The 19,581-nt window shown below is 42.3% G+C and overlaps 1 protein-coding gene across 3 annotated transcripts in view; it reads right to left on the bottom strand.

Annotated features, from left to right (window-relative positions):
* The window catches only part of ITGA6 (integrin subunit alpha 6), a 78,113-nt gene that overhangs the window by 36,131 nt on the left and 22,401 nt on the right, over nucleotides 1–19,581 (bottom strand). For all 3 annotated transcript variants that reach the window (XM_058549257.1, XM_058549256.1, XM_058549254.1), the window contains exons 2-5: nucleotides 5,317–5,441; nucleotides 3,794–3,873; nucleotides 2,222–2,477; nucleotides 130–261 (exon numbers count right to left, since the gene is read on the bottom strand). In XM_058549257.1, the coding sequence (XP_058405240.1) occupies nucleotides 130–261; nucleotides 2,222–2,477; nucleotides 3,794–3,873; nucleotides 5,317–5,441 (593 nt within the window). The remainder of the gene's footprint in view (nucleotides 1–129; nucleotides 262–2,221; nucleotides 2,478–3,793; nucleotides 3,874–5,316; nucleotides 5,442–19,581) is intronic.

Genomic DNA, 19,581 nt, shown 5'->3' with positions numbered 1-19,581 from the left:
AAATCAAATTCCAGTAAATGCAGCCCCAGACCCCTGGCTCCACCTGGCCTACAAGTGGAGGGTCCGGTGAGGGGAGTGTCACAGAGAGGCCTCTGAAGACGTAGGCATGCCGTCTACTCTCGTTCCTACCTAAATAACTGTTAGCAGGAACAGGAACTAGACTTTCATCATGGTCAGTCTCTCCACCAACTTCATAAGGCCCATCTTCAAAGATGTTCATGTCAAAAAAAGTGTCATTCTTTTGCTCTACGCGAACAATCCCTAAAGGAATGAAATGGTAAAAAAACAACAAAAAATGAAGATGAAACAAAAGAAAATAAATGGTTCCTAATAAACTTTCCTCATGTTATCACTGAGCACAGGAAGAAAAAGTCTGGAGGAAGAGAAGGCAGAGGAAAGAGATGACTCCTGAGGTTATTAAAGTTAAAAAATCATGTTCACGTAAATTTTTACTCAAAGAAATGTGTTCTAGGAATAAAAAAAAAAAGAGCCCCATGCATTTTCATGAATTATCTTTATAATGCCATGAAACTAGATGGAAAATGGAATGTTTACTTAGTTAACTAAACCTACAGAAAACAATTTCTTTTAATCATATGAACCTGATATTTTATATTTTCTGTAATCTTAAATCAATTTACCTTCTTTATTGTAGTATAAAAGTAAAATCAATATTTTGATCTTTTCTTCAAATCATGTTAACCAAGGTTTCATCTTTTTAAAATTTTCACGATTAATAATTAAAAAGATTTCATATAGTAAGCCCACAATATGACTTTTTTAAAATGGTAATATTTTAAACCAGGGTTTATAAGGCAGATAAGACATGTTTCCCATAAATTAAAATATATACAATGGTGGGTGTTTTTATTGTTTTATTTTACTATATATAGCATCTATTCATGTTAAAATAAAACTATTTCCATATTCAATGTGTTATTTCAAACAGGTCAAAATAACCTGATAAATACTGCTACGGAAAGATTTGGTTGGGGGTGAGGAGGCCAAAGGAAATTACTCCAAAAGGTTACTATGGATGACATACAGACGAAGGTGTTCTCAGGATCACTTCTAATAGAAATTAAAACTTGGAAGTTTTTGAATGAGAAAGGGAAAATTTTCCTAAGTTTTCCCTGACTAGTGAAAATGGTATAACATAGGATTTATTTTAATAAATATCTCAAAAAAAAGAGTCTTATTTCCAAATCAGATGCATTTCTTTTCATTATGGATTAGAGTTAGGTTAATTGTCCTTTATAAAACAGTGGTTTTCTACACCTGCTTAATTTCTTGAGAAGTTAAATTTTTATTACAGGAGCTGACTAGGTTCATCCAACCAAAAAATGTGGGCCATTCTCCTCCCTCCCTGCCTTCCCTCCTAATGTCTCCTTTTATCTACATCACAGTAATAATTAAACAATACCAAACAACTTTTCTGCAAGTTATCTGAAATTATCATCTCAAAATTCCCTAATCTGTCACCTGCCCTTCCAACTTTACCGCTTTATTAGCAAAACACGGCCTTTTAAGATAACATATAATGAAAGAAATGTCTGTATTAATACACTGTTATTGTACACGACACCACTCAATCCTTCTCAGTTTTCAGATCACTATCTTAAAATTAAAATTTTCAGCTTCATGAAACAGGCAAATATAAACAGAAAAAACTACTAATGCTAATTATTATATTCTTACATGAAAAAAGTTAACTACTTATATTAATGTAAATTGTTGGTAGAGGGGAAAAAAATCTCTCAAAACATGTATTTCCACCATTATTTGTTTTAAAAAATCATGTAATTTAGAGGTTTTAATATCCTACTCTAATTCTATAATATATAAGTGCCTTATAACACATTTTGTTTTAATTTAAAATGTACTAAATCAGGGGTCGGCCTGGTGGCACAGCAGTTAAGTGCGTGTGCTCCACTTTGGCGGCCCGGGGTTCCCAGGTTTGGATCAGGGTGCACACCAATGCACCGCTTGTCAAGCCATGCTGTGGCGGCATCCCATATCAAGCAGAGGAAGATGGGCACAGACGTTAGCCCAGGGCCAACCTTCCTCGGCAAAAAGAGGAGGATTGGCATCGGATGTTAGCTCAGGGCTGATTTTCCTCAGACACACAAAAAGTAATAAAATAAAATGTACCAAATCACAGTGCTTATAATAGAAATCATATAGTCAGTCTAATCTCTACTTCTATAAATACATGTCATACCTTTCCAGTTATAAGTGCCCGGGGCTCCAAATACAATGTAATGAAAGTCTTTAGTAAAAGTAGCTGCTACACCTTGCTGGCAAGAACCAAATTTTTCATGGCCTCTCAATCGGCCATCACAAAAACTCCAGTCTCCTCCATCCATATCATCTTCAATCCTGAGATTCTGACTTAGGACGTAACACCTTCCAAAGATGTCTCGGGATTCCTGTTTTGTGTTAACATGTTGCCTTTTTTCATATCGATGAGCACATGTCTGCAAACAGATGGAATAAAGTAGCCCATTCATGTCTACAAACCTTAACTTTATGTTTTTTTATCACAAATTGACAAAATTGTCAATAACAAAGACGTTAATTCTAAACGGGATGTTAAATGTATCCTCATCCTGGGATTGAATCCAAAACCAGCATATCTTCCCCAAGATGGCACTAAGGAGACCGTTATCTAGCATACGGAAACTAAGACTTCTGTCTTATTCTTACCCAGAGAATAATGCTCTAGTCCAAATACTGAATGTCAATCTGTAATCCACAGGCAATTTACTTGTAAATTTACCTGTCACATAAACAATGGGAAATACTTTATTTCATTTTCTTAATTTAATTGGCTTTTAATGGCTATATAAATCTTCATATCAGTATGTTTGTGAAAATAAGTAATTATATTCCAAAAGAAAGAAATCATGGACATATTTTCATAGGGATCAGGCAAACACAGCTAAAATAGACATTTTCCTTTTACCCAGACTATTTCCTTATAATCAGTCCTAACTTGTACTCTAAATTCTGAGTTAAGTTTATTTTAAAAGGGCAGAGAATTACACTGCCAGGAGAGATGAAATAACCTCTATAATTTTACAGGGTATTCGTGGCTACCCTCCATGTAATATAGGCTGAAAATACTTTACAATATCCAAGTCAATTTCGCATAATGTAGCCCTTAAATATCAAAATTCAGTGTTCAGTAAAATTCTAATTTTTCTCAAAATTCTACATACATTTGTTACAGCAACCAGATTTTGAAAGAGACACAGAGAGATCATCATAATCCAGCTGGGCGGGGCACTTTCAAGGCCATCCAGCACAATCCATCTAACAAACCCTCTTTTCTTCGCTACCACTTCTATTTGAAGAAGCTCAGAATAAATAACAAGAGAGTTTAAAACTATCTGATCTTACTTTCCATGACCATACCCATATTTTTTATACTTCATCTATAAAAGTCACATAGTTCCTGGGACAGAAACCCTGTCTAGTTTTGTTTTGCTTTTTTAAGACCATGTAAAGTTCTAAGGATAGTCAATAAAGGTTCTTAAGTAAGTTCTTTGAATCTGAAAGTTATAAAGAAAAGCAGGTTGTATAGCTGTTTCAAAGTATGTCAGCAATCACAGGAAAAATAACACTTTGATTTCTTCTTGACACCAATACCTACTTCAAAGCAGTAAGTTTTCTAGAATGTACTCTCTATGCAGGCAGGGGCTCTGCCTGTTCTGTTCACTGCCGTAAGGCCGGTGCTGGCACATCATGGGCACGCAGACATTGTGGAATGAACACGCTTCTCTACACTTACCACAACTTTGCCCCCTGGACCTTGGCTCTGGACGGTGACCCCCATCCATTGATCTTCCTTGCTTTCTGAGGAAGGGTCAGCTGTGGAAAGCAGCACAGGTGACATACGCACAGTTAGGACTTCAAAGGGACCAAAACAAGCAATGAACCAACAGATGAAATACACAAGAGGGTTTTTAAATTGCCTTGATTCCAAATCTAGCTACTTAAAAAATTCAGTTACTCAATCCAGAAAAATTATTTCTCATCTTAAGAAAACGGTAAGTGGTTATTGCTAAGAATCCTGCATAAAATTCTTTCTGTAAAATACAAGCTCTACCTGGTGGCCCTTCACCCTTCCTGAGTACAGAAAGGTATTTGAAAATGCTAAGACTAAGGGGTTGCCCTCCAACATATGCCCCTTAAAGCAACAATGTAAAAATCTATTTCCAAACTAACAGAAAGTGGGCACTTCTCTATATGCTCCCAAATTTGTTACATAACAGCAGGAACTGTTCTTTTCTTTGCTGGAGATGGGAAGACATGGCCTCAGATTCACTTTATATTTATCAATGCCCAAAAGGAAAGTGATGTATTTATTTTTACCCCCTCCCCCCAAAAGAGACAGAAACCACAAACACCACCATGTGCTCATTTCAGCATGAATTTGAACCTATTGTATAACCCTATATCCAAATTTTTGCCTTCCTCAATGGGAAGCAAGGCAGGCATAATTTTTGATCTTGAACCATTACAAAAATATGAAAACTAACCAACTTTAAGTAGACAGAATGAAAAATGTCAAAATGTTAAATAAAGAGTGATTATGTCTAGATTACCAGTGGGTTATTGGTTTTTTCTTTATAGGTTGATGTCGTTTACAAGTTTCCCACAATTAACATGCATTATTTTCTAATAAGCAAAAAACAAAAAAAAAAACAAGTTACTTCTAAAAGATGAAAAAGAAAAGAACATAAACATGAACCTGCAAATCTACTTAGTTAGACCAAGTATGTCAAATTAGGTTTGGGGGGAGCTTCTCAGCACACTAATCGCTCTGCCCAACACACAGAATCCTCACAAGACAAGCCTCTATCTGAGACAGCGGGGCAAAATTTATCCATGTTGGTCGGCTCTCATTTTCAAGAGATCTGATATTTAAAATAGTCTTTCTCCCAAATATTTTAACAGCAAGTGAGAACTTTTGGCTGCTGAGCACAAGACACGCACATTGAATTTTCTTCGCTGCTCTGTATTCAGTTTTTCGACAGCCTCCTGTAGAACCTCAACACATCACTAGGTGGCAACATCAATCCACCGTACCAGTTTGGAAAGCAGGGTTAGGCGAGGCAGCGATACGATGCATCCCAAGGTGATTTAGAAAGTAAATGTTTTCAGGGCAAACAAGAAACAGTCAAGGCTGATGCAACTAAAAGAGGCTCTTTCTCTCTCCAAGAATAAATGCCTGTACCCCCTCCCTTCCCTTCCTCACGGAAAGGGCAAGTGGGGTACAGATGAGTTGGTACAAGTGAGTGCAGAACACACCGTCGTTATCAAATTCAATCCGTGTGCAAGGCCCCCGGGAGGTGATGTCGCAGCTGTACAAGCCTCCTGTTCTGTTGGCCTTCTGCAGTGGAAGGGCCACTGCCCGCGGGGCCCCCACCAGCAACCTGTTGACAAAACAGAGAATTTGGAGATTTGAGTTTAATTCGCATTTAACATTTCAATTAGTCAGAACCAAGAGATATCGGGATTATTTTTTGTCCAGGAGTCCACTAATCCTCTGCCAGCTTAGGCGGTAAGGGAGGGCAAAGGCAGAGTCCTGTGACCCTGGGACCGGCTCATGCAACACACACAAATACAACCACGCAAGTCAAGCACAGGAGAGGTTATTGAAACTCCGTGAAAAATGTGCCCATCTCCTGTAGTATCAACAGCTCTCTGCCGAGTATGATTCTGGTGTTTTAAAAGACACACTTGTCACAGAACATGACCCCTAAACTGAAGCCAAGGACAGCATATGGAAAACACACCCACATTAGAGGAGAAAATTGGTCACGTTAAACTTGACAAGGGATAGAAAGTCAATTGCTAACACTGTGCCTCCCTGAGATATTATTCAAAGGTAATTTTGACTATATGTAGATTTTCAGTTTATACACTTAAATTAATTAAACCAGGAGGCTGTTAGACTGATGTGGCTCTAATGCTGTGGTGGCCTATGTAAGCAATACATCTAAGCCTGTAAAAGCCTCAAGGTTATAAAATCAAACGCTAAGGACAACCGATGAAAGCAGCCATGTAGGCTCTAAGCTATAGCCAATCAATAATTTCCTTTCTTTGTTTCTGAGCTTTCTCTATATAAGTGTTTCTCCTGGCTCCTAACCACTTTCAGTTTGGCGCTGCCAGATTCAAATCAATTTTTGCTCAAATAAACTCATTAAATTTTAATATGCCTCAGTTTATCTTTTAACAATACTGATTTAGAACCTAACCTTTGCTTAAGATACAACTCGACTCAATTACTTTTGCAGCCTTGGCCTCTTGCCGAGTCAATTCTTACTTGTCATCTCCGACAAGCCCCTCCACTGTCATCCAGTCTCGCACAGAGGATTCAGGAGGGTCTGGGTAGTGCCGCTTATGTACGAGGCATCGTAATATTCCTTCTTCCTTCCCACCCCAGTGTTCTTGTTATCTCCTAGAAGAGGGGCCTCTAGTCCAAACCCACAATCCTTAACATCTCACTGTTTCACGGCCAGGAGAGATCTTGAAAGACCCACCACCTTCCCACTGTGTTCCTTTCGCTAATGCTCTTCACCCACCCACTGTCAGTTTTACAATCTTTGGGGTCTGGCTGACTGATGGAACAACCAGGAAAAGAAACAGAGAAAGAGCATACACCTGACAGAACAGAACGAAACAGAGGAAAGAGAAAGGAAGCTGGAGCTGGGGCAAAGGGCTGGGAACACGAATGTGAACAGATAAACTCCCAAAACAGCACACAAGCCACTCCCGGCATTCAAGAAACCCACAAATGTCAGAAAAAAACCACCCCACAATCAAAACAGTTCCTACCACCTCTGTCTCTGCTGTGACCCCAATAAAGAATTTAATGTATTTTTTTAAACCAATGCAATACAGCAGGTGCAACAAAAGGAAAATGTACTCAGAAAACAGAGAGGGGAGCCAGACTCTGCCAAGGGAGAGCCAATGAAGCCAGGTCTCAGAATGAGGCTGGCTCATGTGGGAACATGTGTCCCCAGCACCATGCTTCCTTGCAGACCCCTGGATGGCAGCACAGTCAGCCTCCCCCTCGTCCTATATTTGAAGAGATGAAAGAGCACACACCAAGTTATAGAACGGAAGGGAGGCTGAGCAGGATGGAGGCAGGGTCCTCAGTGTCTGGAATGTCTCAGCAGTGGGCAGAGGCAAGGTCAAGGGCCACAAGGGTCTCCATAGGGTGGCACCACGCCTATTCCACTAATGTTGTCCCTGATCCCAGGAGATCGGACAAATAGCTGAGACGTGAACTGGCCTAGGCTGTGAGTGAACAAGTTCAATCACCTGGCAGATTCAGGGATGGAACCCTATCTCAGTTACTATGAGGGATAAGCAAGGTGCTGGAGTCAGAGCACAGAATCACAGACGTGAGCATTGGAAGCACTGGAGAGAGTATCCAGCCCTCTAACTTCACAGATGAGGAACAGAGGTCTTTGGAAGGAGGGTAATTACTGTGTCCCTCAGATCTCACAGCTACATGGTAGCCAGGACAAAATGACTTTGGAGCAATGTTTTCTCCATTCTTTTAAATTGCTTCCTAGGAAATAAAACCGAGGACTTGAAGGCGTTTACAATCTAGCTGAAAGGGAAAACCTACACAAAGGAAACACTGAAACAAGAACTGCTCTGTTTACTGACAGATGTAAGACAATTCAGAGAGGCTGAGGGAAGGCGGAATCACAGCATTATTGCAGCTGGGTGGGGTGAAGGTCGGGGAAGACATTTCCTGTAAAGGTAACCCACTTACACCGGAAGGCTATAAAGAGCAGCCCAGGAGTTCCAAGGTTATTAGTGTGTCTTCTCTGACCACTTCCTCCCCTGCTCATCCACACCCAAGGAGGCTGGCAAGCTACCTAAGACAGGTACCAGGCTTGTTCTCTCCTGTTTACTGTACTCACTCATTTGTTCACTTATTCATTCCACAAACATTCAAGAGCCTCCTAGGATGAGCAAGGATTGCCCCCCTCCCTGCCACATTCTAGCCCCGAGGGAACCAGATCCATAAGCAGGTCTTTAAACCCCAGGCAGGTAGAGACAATGCCAGGGTGGGACGGGGTGCTGGGCACGGTCCAGAGGAGGGCGCCAAAACCTGCCTGCGAGGAAGGGTGTCACCGAGAGATGGACAGTGGAGCTGCAGGTAGCCAGGTGAGGGGCATGGCACGTGCAAAGGCTGAGAGGGAAGGAGCCAGAGGAAATGGATGAGGGGGAATCAGTGATGCAACAAGACGGAGTTGGGGGTGGGCAGCCTAATCTGCGGAGCACCTTGTTCCCAGGCGAAGGGTCAGAGATGCACGACCGCCCCAGGCTTCTGATGACCCTTGTGCCCTGCAGGGCACAGGTGCTTCCGCGTTTCCTGTTGTTTAAAAAGCTGCGGACATTGTTCTATTTACATACACAGTCCTTCAGAGCAGGCTGCTTCCTCCAGCTCCTTTTCTCCTGGCTGCATGGTAGGGTTCTACCTCCTGGGTACCTCCTTCTTCCACTTGTTCCCCTGACCCTTAAAGCGTGGGCCTTTAACATGCAGTGAGAAAGAGCAGGCATTTAACTCCACTTTGCTGATGGTTATAGGGGCTGTGGCAACAAAATCTCACATGTGCTAAAAATGCCAAGCTCCAGTGCAAGTTTTGCCATTTTACTTGAGGTGGCTACTGCAGATGAAAGCAGGCCACACAGAAGGATGGAAGCAGCAGGAAGGTTTTGGGGGTGGGGGGAGATAACATGTGAGAAAAGAACTTGACAAAGTAAGTGAAATGTACCTCTGGAGAATAATGTTAGCTGTCACATTGCCTCCCGTGGGCTCTGCCTACACGTGTTTCCAGCACTGAGCCTCCTCCCAGGTCCCTGGACAGTTGGCACAGTGAGCCCACTTTGGAATCTGTGCCACCTGGGATGGAAGGAGGCAGATGCCCTCTGCAGCCTGAGGCCCCAATCAGCCAGAGGAGGAAAAGCAGGCACCCTTGCTCTGGCTGCACCTGGTTCCCTGGGACCACATTTACAGGAAAACAATGGTTAGGGGCAGGTGGAGTGAAGTCGGATAAAATCGGAGTCATGAAAAGGTAAGGAAGCACCTTGACGGGAGAACACGGTAACCCAACCAAACTCAACAATTGGCAGGTGTCTTAATCCTCAAGGTAAAGCTGCCCTCTCTGTTTCAGGAAATAAGCAAACTCCTGATTCTGCTCAGAACCAGCCTTAATCCCAGGAGGTCACAGCCCATTAGCTGAGGCTATGCCTGGCAGGGACAAATAATTGAAAATAGAGCTGTCTCCAGTCAACGACACCGTCCCTGGTGCAACCCATCTACTTCCTAATCTAAGTCCTTTAGGACCTGGGCACTGGTCTAAACCATTCAGAACACAGGCAGCTCCTGAGATAGCAGAGTGGGTGCAGCTCCAGGAGGGACAGTCTGCATCTAGGGGAACCCTCAGGCCACGCCCACATCCACAGTTTCTGCTCAAATCTCAGCTTTCTTCCCTTTCGCCACCCCAATGCCCTCTGATGCTGGGTTCAGTGTGAGCAGTAGGCACTCTCCAGGTACTGCCAGGATGCCCACAGCAACTCCCAGGACCTGTGCAGCAGCTGCTGCTGTTCAGTTCATTTTCTTTTAAGAAGCAGTGGCAGCAGCTGCTCTGATTACTGACCCGACCAGTATGTATGGAGGAATTCAGAACTATAGTAACAGCCCACATTGAGAGTGACAGGGACCAAGGGATATAAGTTACGGCCTTCAAAGGGAAGTGGTAGAAATTAACAGAACAGGGTCTAAGAAGTCAATTACCATATAAGGTCAAAGAAAAACTGTATCAAGAGTAAGAATCCAGGTTTGAACTAAGATCATTTTAGATACCAAGAGGAACAGGAACAATTACTTCCCAAATTGCTTTCTAGAGGGCCAGCGGACCATCACCTCCACAGTTTTGACGCTGTACTGACATAAAAAGTGCCTGGTGATTCCAACATTTTGGAAACCCACATTTAAAATGAAAGATAAAACTCAAAACTTGCAAAACCACGTCATCTTTCAAGACGAGAAATAAAATTCCTAATAGTAAAATACAATGTAAAAGGCTAACTACACAAGTGTGACAGTGACTAAGGATATGACATTATTAGGTCTTTGGAGTCCAGATCAGGATTCTTGGCACAAAGATTCAGGACCCGCTATCATGCTATTCACCACAAGGTTATCTCAGATTTCAAGTAAGCCACACTCCTGCTTCATATGTTCAAGTGCTCCTCCAAGTAGAGCTGATATACTTTTGTATAACTACTTCAATCAAAAGTTCTAAACACTGGAGCACTTTTAAAACTCTAAGGACAATAGCTGCTTTGCTTCATTGTTTTTGGCAATAATTCGTTTCCTCAAGGATTAAAGATTCTGCCCCTAGCTGCGCAACTTTGTCCCAGGAAACATGAAATATTGCTTCATTAGAACAAGGACACTATTATTGCTTAATTTAAAACACAGCCTTCTTAGTTTGTCCAAATTAAGCCTTAAAAACTAGAACATGGCATTACCATGGCCATTGTGTCACTCTACATTTAACCCATCTTCAAATCCAATTTTTAATTTTTGTTAAAGTAATAAATACAAATGACAAGAAACCAAAAAGAAACAAAGCACTTATGGTGGAAAGCAACCAATTCCAAACTTATCCCAAGCCCCACTCCCTGGGAAAACCTTTTAAAAAAAATTCTGGATTTACTTCTCTCTGACTCTAGATATTATGCTTATTTCGTGATTTATCAGCTTTAGGCAATGACTATTGACCCCACAACATGAAAAGGGGAGAACTTAAACTACTTGCTCCTTTCCCTCCTATGTTTAATAATTATATTACTTTAGTTCTTCTATTTGCTACCCTTTAAGCTTTAAATAATATATTTAAACCTCTATTTTCCCTTCGTCAACTCTCAACAAAATGTCTCCATTCCCCAGCTGGTGAGACCAAGCTATCAGCACTCTGACCCTTTCTCCCCAACTTCCCTCTTGGTTTCTCCAAGTCCCACCATCCAAGTCCCACTATACTTTTACACTATTACCAGAGCTATTCCCACTTACATTTGTCTTGTAACCACAATTCAGTCATCTGTTCTTCTACATAACCAGGTAAATATTATTTAGTGCTGAACCAAACTGCATTGAAATTATCCTCTTTCTATCTGGAACTAGCAACAGAAGCCCTTGGCCTCAAAGTAAACTATTAGCATCAAGGTCAGACTTTTCCTAGATTCTATCAATTGCTTGGTGTACTTTACATTCGGACCATGACTTTTGCTTTTCTTGGCGTTCCTCATTGCCTTTTTTTTTCTTACACTGTTTGCTTTTATTCTAGCCTCAATGATTTCTAAGTTCCCAATCATACTTTGTATTAAATCAGGATTTCTTCTTTGCTCAGGCTTCCTCCTCAGAGCCCTTTGACCTCTTGCTATTACACCGATGGATTGTTCCTCTAGGCCTGCTGTATGTACAGGGTGATCCTAGGACATCCCTTCACTGCCCTCCTGGGCTGATCTGCTCTGACCTGAGATCCCATGTTCTCCTCTTATTTGAATTATTTTCTTAAATATCTTAAGGAACAGTACATGATGGATAAACTGAGCCCCTCCATATACAAAAATGTCATTATTATCCTCTCACCTTGATTGATAGTTTGGTATAGGACTCCAGGTCAAAAAACATTTTATTCAGAACCTTGCTGTTACTTTTCTAATTTATTCTAGTATCCAGTGTTGCCAACAAAACTTCTGATGTCAGTCCAATTTTCATTTCTTTGAAGGTGACTTTTAGGCTCTCCACTTTTCCCTAGGCTCTCTGAACAGCGTGACAGTGTCTCTGTGTGTGAGCCTTTATTCAACACTGTGCACAACCTGGCCTCCTTCAATCTACAGACGGAGAACGTTCGTTTCCAGGAAACTCATGGTGCATTGACCACTTGCTCCACTTTCTGTTCTCTTTCTGGAACCTCTGTTAACTAGTCAGGTTTTGGACCTCCTGAATTAATCTATCTTTTCTCTCATTTTCCTTCCCTCTCTGTGGTTCTGAGGTTTTAACTTAATTTTCTAGTATTTTCATTGGAAATTTTAAATTTCAGCAGTTATATTTGTAATCTCCAAAAACTCCTTTGTTCTGATTGTGCCTTTTACATAACAAGGCACCCTATTCTTATTTTGTGGATTAATGTGTTCTAAAAATTCTGAAAATTTTACCCAGAAGTTTTTTTTCCTCAGTTCTCTTTCTGTTCCTGGATTGTCTGTTTTTTCCAGTTTTTCTGTGAGTTTACTCCAGCCATTCCCTTTTATGCTGCTAGCTCTCATCACATGCCTGATAATCCTTGGTTCTCTTGTTTTGCTATTGTCTAAAAAGGTCCATTTTTGGCTCGGTCTCACCCCGAGCAAGAATTCTGAAAGGGAGTCCAGGGTGAGTGGTGGTGCTGATGGCAGGATCACTTTAGGCTGAGGGGGCAGGGAGCTGTCGTCAGACTGCAAACCACTCTTCAAATGCTAGAGGAAAGCTTACTTGTTGGGGTGCCAGCATTCACACTAGAAGCCCTAGCTTTTTTTTTTTTTTTTAAATAATGCCATAACTGCCTTGCCTACCTCTACAAGAATCCATTCTTTATTTTTAATTGAGTCGTAATCGATTTACAACTTTGTAAATTTGCAGCTTTGTAAAACATGCACCTGCCAACATTCCCATCTCCCTCCCCCCAAAAAAGTGCTATGGGTTTTTGTTTTGTTTTTGGCCAGTGTTAAATGCCAACAGCTTATACTCTGTAGAGATGGGGAATGGTGGTGTCATCTGGGGTCTGTGGCCTGCATATAGACCTTCACTTCCAGATCCAGCCTCATGCCCAGCCCGTGCCTTACCTGATGATTCTCAGGGTGGTCACAGGGCAGACCAGCTCCCTTCCCCAGTCCCGGATGACGTACTCCAGATCATGGCTCCCTCCCTTGTCAAGGTCATATAAGCCAGAGAGCCTTATATAAGCTTTCTGCCTTTTAGTAATCTCTCAGCCATTACAGAGCCTTGAGGAACCTGGAGGGGAACCTGTACACGTAGTCTGCCATATAGAACTATAAGTCAAAAGCTAATCATTTCTTGAAAGAATCAGATTTTCATCCTAGCCTAGTTTCCTCGCAGTTTCAAGGTGCACGTCTTTCTCCCATCTGTGACCACAACACCTCTTTATCATTACTGCCACCTCTCATATACCAGGTATGCCTACATATAAGGCTCCTTGCACGGGGGAAAAAAATCCAAAAAAGGTTTTTTGGCCAATTTGTACATTTAAGCTTTTCTGAATGTAGATGAAATAGTTAAATGACAACACTTGATCATTTATACAAAAATTTTATTTATTTATTTATTTATTTTTGTGAGGAAGATCAGCCCTGAGCTACAATCCGTGCTAATCCTCCTCTTTTTTGCTGAGGAAGACTGGGTCTGAGCTAACATCTATTGCCAATCCTCCTCCTTTTTTTTTTTTTACCCCAAAGCCCCAGTAGATAGCTGTATGTCATAGCTGCACATCTTTCTAGTTGCTGTATGTGGGACACGGCCTCAGCATGGCCTGACAAGCGGTGCGTTGGTGCGCACCCGGGATCTGAACCCGGGCCGCCAGTAGCGGAGCGCGCGCACTTAACCACTAAGCCACGGGGCCAGCCCCCAAAATTTTAAACAACATATTAAACACTCATTTAAAAATAGTTTTATTTGTATTTCATGAAGCAATTTTATTCAAACTCCATATGCTTCTTTGACATTACTTTACGAAAGCAATGTCCAACGCATTTTCCAGAGCATTTCCAGGACATTTTAAAGTTGATAACAACATCCAAGACTTGCAATTATGGTGTCAAATCCTGAGGAATTATTACTAAATGTGAGCTAAATTTCTTTGCCTCCTTCTTTAAATCAATTTATTTTATTGAAAATATTTTAAAACCAAATTGAACCTCTATCAGCACCCACAATTATAACTGATTGAGGTCCTTTTTGGCTAATGTGTTTATAACAAACAGAACTTTGTTGTTTAAAATAAAGTAATCAACAGGGCAGATCTCATAGGAGAATGATTTTATAAGGGCTCAAACATAAGGTGGGATAATTTGGGGGTGAAAAATAGATCTTGCCTTATATTTAGGAGTATACAGAAAACAGCTCTTCAAGACCCTGAAGTCAGCGAGTTCTCTGGGCTATGGACAGGTATCTTAGGAGAGGACATTCCTTCTCTCCTTCTGGAAGGTCTAGGCCCTTTCACACAAAGGCCACATCGTATTGAGTCATTTTTGGTCAACAGAATATCCACAAAGTGGTTAAGGCTTCCAGCCCTTAGCTAGGCTAATCATAGGTCCAGGTTTCCCCAGGAGAGTCCTGGTTCACACCTGTTGTCCTGGGCCCCCTTTCACTCTCAAATGTCTCGGTTTGGTAGACAAATTGTACGGTCACCGCAGCCTCAGATAGAAAGCTACCAATGGAACTTGACTGACACAACAGGTTGGATTTAATAATACTGTGTTTGAAATTCCAACTGTGTGGTTGGATTTGGCCACGGTTTCACAGGCAGTGGTGAGTTGTTTTGGCCCTGGAGGCCCTACAGTCAATCTCCACATGACCAGGCCACCTGAGGGTAGCTGGTGTGGTCACCAAAACTCCATTGGCCTTATGAACCCCAACCCCCCACCCACCAGGTTGACCGTCCAGGTGTCCACTGACAGCAGCACTGTCCCTCCTCTGGCTAGAGGGGGAAGTGCCTGCTTTCCAAGGACCAGTGGTCAACAGAGAATGTCCACACTCCTCCACCACCCCCAGCCACCATCAGTGAACCTGGTAGCCTACCCAGATTGCTGAGGAGTTTTGTCCTTTCCTCCCCTCCCTTTAGTCGAGGACCCTCTTCTCCTCCCTTCTCCACCTGGTGAACAGCAGCAAGGGAGGCTTTAAAGCTTGCTTGTGCTTTTATCTAAACCCTGCACCTCTGCCTCTCAGTCAAATTCCTTCAGAGGAGAAAGGGCCTGCTTCTCTCTCCTGTGGAACTAGAAAATCAGTCAATCATCAGACTAACACCCCATGTAGGTTTTCCAACCAAAAAATATATATATTATTTAAGTTATGAATAATACTATTTTCCTTATTTTGGTGACTGGTTATTTGGAGATAGAAAAGTATATCTGAGAACTCTGCACTCAGAAAAAATTATATCCAGTGGTAGTGAGCTGTGCATTAGCAAATATTATTATATTTAATGTGTCCTGTTTCATCAGTCCTGAATAATCATTTCATAACAACCTGAAAGGAAAACTAAGTATACGCTGGATAAAACTCTCATTTTCCTAAAAGTAGTTAAGATAGGGAACTGACTTCTTTTTCAGGGAAAGTCACTGCTATTCACAGCCATTCAGAATAAGTGCCCCACTGTCTGGTTGGGTGTCTGGACACGAAGTCTGTGCCCTCGCTGGCCCTCTGCATAGGTCAGGGCTATGAAGCATCTGGAATGAAGCGCCATGAAGACACGAATCTTCCTGTTTTTAACCCATGGGCTTATCCCAAGCTCCTAGAGCAGGCTCTGGCACATGGCAGTGCGCAATGATATTTACTGAAGAAGAAAGCATCCAAGGTTGTTACTACCAAGTGACTAGGTGGCAGTAGCCATCTATGCAATAAGACCTTGAGTTGGACAGTTGTATTCGTTTTCTATGGCTGCTGTAACAAGTTACCAAAACTTAGTGGCTTAAAACAACACAAATTATCCTACACTTCCGTAGTTCAGAAGTCCGAATGGGTCTCACTGGGCTAAAAATCAAGGTGTCAGCAGTTCCTTTCTGAGGGTTCTAGGGGAGAATCTGTCTCCTTGCCCTCGCCAGCTTCTAAAGCTGCCTGCATTCCCTCACTGCCGGCCCCTGCTTCCATCTGCAAGGTCAGCAGCGAAGCATCTTCAAATCTCTCTTTTGCATCCCTCTTCCACATTATAAGGACCCCTGTGATGACACTGGGCCCACCTGGATGTTCCAGGATACTCGCCCTAATCTTCAAGTCAGCTGATTAGCAACCTTAACCACCTGCAACTTTAATACCCCTTTGCCACTTCACCTAATACATTCACAGGTTTGGGGGGTTAGGACGTAGACTTCTTTGTAGGCATTATTCTGCCTACCCCAGCAGGAAATATTAACCATCTCTTTCTTATTCACATTAAATTGTACTCAGACATCAAGAACTTGAATTTTGATGATAGCCTCAGCAAAACCACTTTAGGTATTTCTGAAGAGCACACTCTGGGTTATCAACCCTTTAACTGCACTGGGCTACTTACAAACTCCTCAACCACCATGCTCTCTCCTGGCTCAGGACCTGTGCACACGTTCCTCCTTCTCCCTGGAATCTTTCTACTCACCCTTTTGGTCTCTGCTTAAAAACCTTCCTGTACCTTCCAGGCTAGGTCACGTCCCACCTCTTGTAATTTCTCATTTACCTTTCGTCTATAGCGATGACCACAATTAGTAATTCTATGACTACGTGAGCTGACTTGTGTATTGTCCCCATGGAGGTGACCTTCTGCTGAGGCAGATGGACAACTGTCTGTTCACTGCGGCATTCCCCAGCGTTCAGCTCAGTACCTAGCACTTAGAGGACACTCAATAGGTATCTTTAATGAACGAACCACCTTCATTATAGTAATTTACACAGTTAAAAGGCAAAGTTCACTTTTAATAATTCAAACACAGATTTAAACTCTGAGAAAGCTTCAACCGTTTCTGCAAGTAGCCCTCTAAAGGCAGAGGAAAATGAGGAGTCCTACCTGCTGATGCCCCGCCCCTTATCCCTCAGCCTAATACCAGCAAGTCAGACACTCCTTTGAGGGCTCTAGTTTGTTTTTTGAAAAAATGTTTGCATTCTGTTCGTCCTGTGATTTTTAAAATATATGTAAAAGTTAGGTTAAAATTAATAATGTGGCATTATTTTAAACAAAAATAAAGTTTTGCCAACAAATCTTTGAGCAAAATGAGGCTGAAATGCTGGCTGCCCGTTTAAGACCACAGCCTTTCAATCATCCATTCATTCACTTGGCAAATACTTCCTGAGCTCCTTACTAAATGGGTGCTCTGCCCTACACTGTGACTGGGCCACCTCCCCACCTCAGTTGGACCTATTAGTGGAGTCAGTGGTTCCCACTTCCTGGATTCCTACTGATTAATGCATTCCTACTGATGCAAAGGAAACTGGTCTTTCACAACAGAATGCTTAGCAACAACTTCCACAGACAGTAGTTTGCTTCAAATGCCCACACCACGTTTGGAAACACAGGGGGGCTGAGAGGTTTCAAAAGGTAGCGTTAAGTAACATAAATGCCCTTACCTGTAGCTCATCAGCTAAAACAATAAATACCAAAATGAGCCCATTAGATGTGTTTTGAGAGAAAGCTTTAGAAAGTTCAATTTATCAAATGAAGATTGAACTTTGTTTCTGGTTTTATCCATGCAGAACTAATAGCCCTAATGTTTTGGAATGTCTTTACTTGACCCATTTTGGATTCTCCCCAGGGCTACTTACAGATGAGACAATACCGGAGAATCACCCTATTCCTATATATGGGGTCACCATCTGGAGCTGGTCCTGTGACACTGCAACCTCGTGACCCTCATCACTTCCCCCTCCATGCCCTACCTAGATTCCAACCAGACCAACCATCTGAATGCATCCTCTCCCCCAGGCTCTTCCTTCACACTTCCACGCTTTGCAAATGTTCTGCAAATGCTGTCCACCCGCCAGAGAATGTCTGCCCTGTCCCCAACTCGTCTCTATATCTCCACTCGACTAGAGCATCACCACCATCAATGAAGCCAGCCCTTTCTGCCTCCTCAGGTGCTGTCACCACATGTCCTGTAACTGAGCCTTGGTATCCCTTTGGGCAGACCTGCTGCTCACTCACCCCCACCAGTCCCTGGTTTCCTGGAGGAGCTCAAAGAGCGCAGCTTGATCTCATTTGAGCCCCTAATTTTAGGGAAACAAGGATGAAGGTGCAAAGGAGACCTGGCCAGGTCGCATGGTCAATTATGCAGCCTGCATTTAAGAGTTTAATAGTCAAAATAATTAATCACCTGCAAAGAGGAACTAGAAGGTCAAGGGAAGCCGGACAAGGAAACTGACTACATTCCCCCTTTTTCTGAATCAAATTCTAAAACCACATTTCATTACATCGTTTGAGAGGAATCCCCAGAATGTTAAATTCCTCCACAATCTTAGCATTGAGATTAAGCACCAAGGGCTCCTCCTCGTTGTTAGAGCTTTAAAAGATAATTCTAGGAGGGTACTGTGCAGAGAGAGCCTTTTCTAACCTTTTCTCCTCCTATTTAACTGCAAGTGTCCTGTTACCTGTATATTCTTCAAGGTTAGGAACTGTGTCCACTGTGATCATTCCTATCTCGCCCCACAAGAGCAGCTGTAAACTGTGGGCTCACTTCCCTTATTTAAAGGGAGAGAGACCAAAGAGTCTTGGTGACTTCCCATGTCTAGTTCTGTTCTGACCCTCTAATCCTGCACAATTAGGATCCGACTGCGCAGCTGGAGAAAGTGTGGCACGGTCCATGTGAGCAGTCCACACCTGTCGGATTCATCCTCCCCGCTCGCTGGCTGCTCCTCTTCCGTCACATCTTAGACTCTTTCCTCGTCTCTAGCTACACTCTCATCTTGAGGCTGGGAACACCTTCCATTTACAGATGATTCTCAAAACATTTCTTTTCAGCCCAGGCTTCTCGCCCAAGCTCCACACTCAGATCCCCAACTGCCCACTGGACATCTTCACTTAGCATCTCACATTTAATGTGTTCAAAACAGAACTCAGCCTTTCCCCCAGCCATGCTCCCCACAAGTCTTCCCTATCTCGATAAATGTATACGGTAGTCCCCCCTTATCCTCAAGGGGTATGTTCCAAGACCCCCAGTGCATGCCTGAAACTTCCGATAGCACAGAACCCTATGTATACTGTTTTTTCCTATACGTGCATATTTGAGGTGTGATAGTAAAATTAGCACGGATTTCTTTTTCCTTCTTCACAATTTCATGGATAGAAGAGTCATTCTTACCGTAGATCTTAGCAACCTCATCATATGATTTTTTTTCTTTTAAGTCTAGAAATTTCACCCTTTCACTTAATGGAAGCACTTTACAGCTTCTCTTTGGCTTATCCGAATTGCCAGCATCACTACTCTGTGCTTTGGGGCCGTTATTAAAATAATGGTTACTTGAACACAAGCACTACAATACCTCCACAGTCGATCTGATAACCGAGATAGCTACTAAATGACTAACAGGCGGATAGTGTATACAGGGTAGATATGCTGGACAAAAGGATGATTCACTTCCCGGGCAGGATGGAGTGGGATTTCCTCACACTACTCAGAACAGCACGCAATTTAAAACTTATGAACTGTTTATTTCTAGATTTTTCCATTTAATATTTTCAGACCACGGTTGACGGTAGTAACTAAAACCGCAGAAAGCGAAACTGAGGATCCAGGAGGACTATTGTA

The sequence above is a fragment of the Diceros bicornis genome, chromosome 10 (assembly GCF_020826845.1).
Source record: "Diceros bicornis minor isolate mBicDic1 chromosome 10, mDicBic1.mat.cur, whole genome shotgun sequence".
NCBI lineage: Eukaryota > Metazoa > Chordata > Mammalia > Perissodactyla > Rhinocerotidae > Diceros > Diceros bicornis.
The sequence above is the reverse complement of the archived record's forward strand: the minus strand, read 5'-3'. Positions and strand labels throughout refer to the sequence as shown.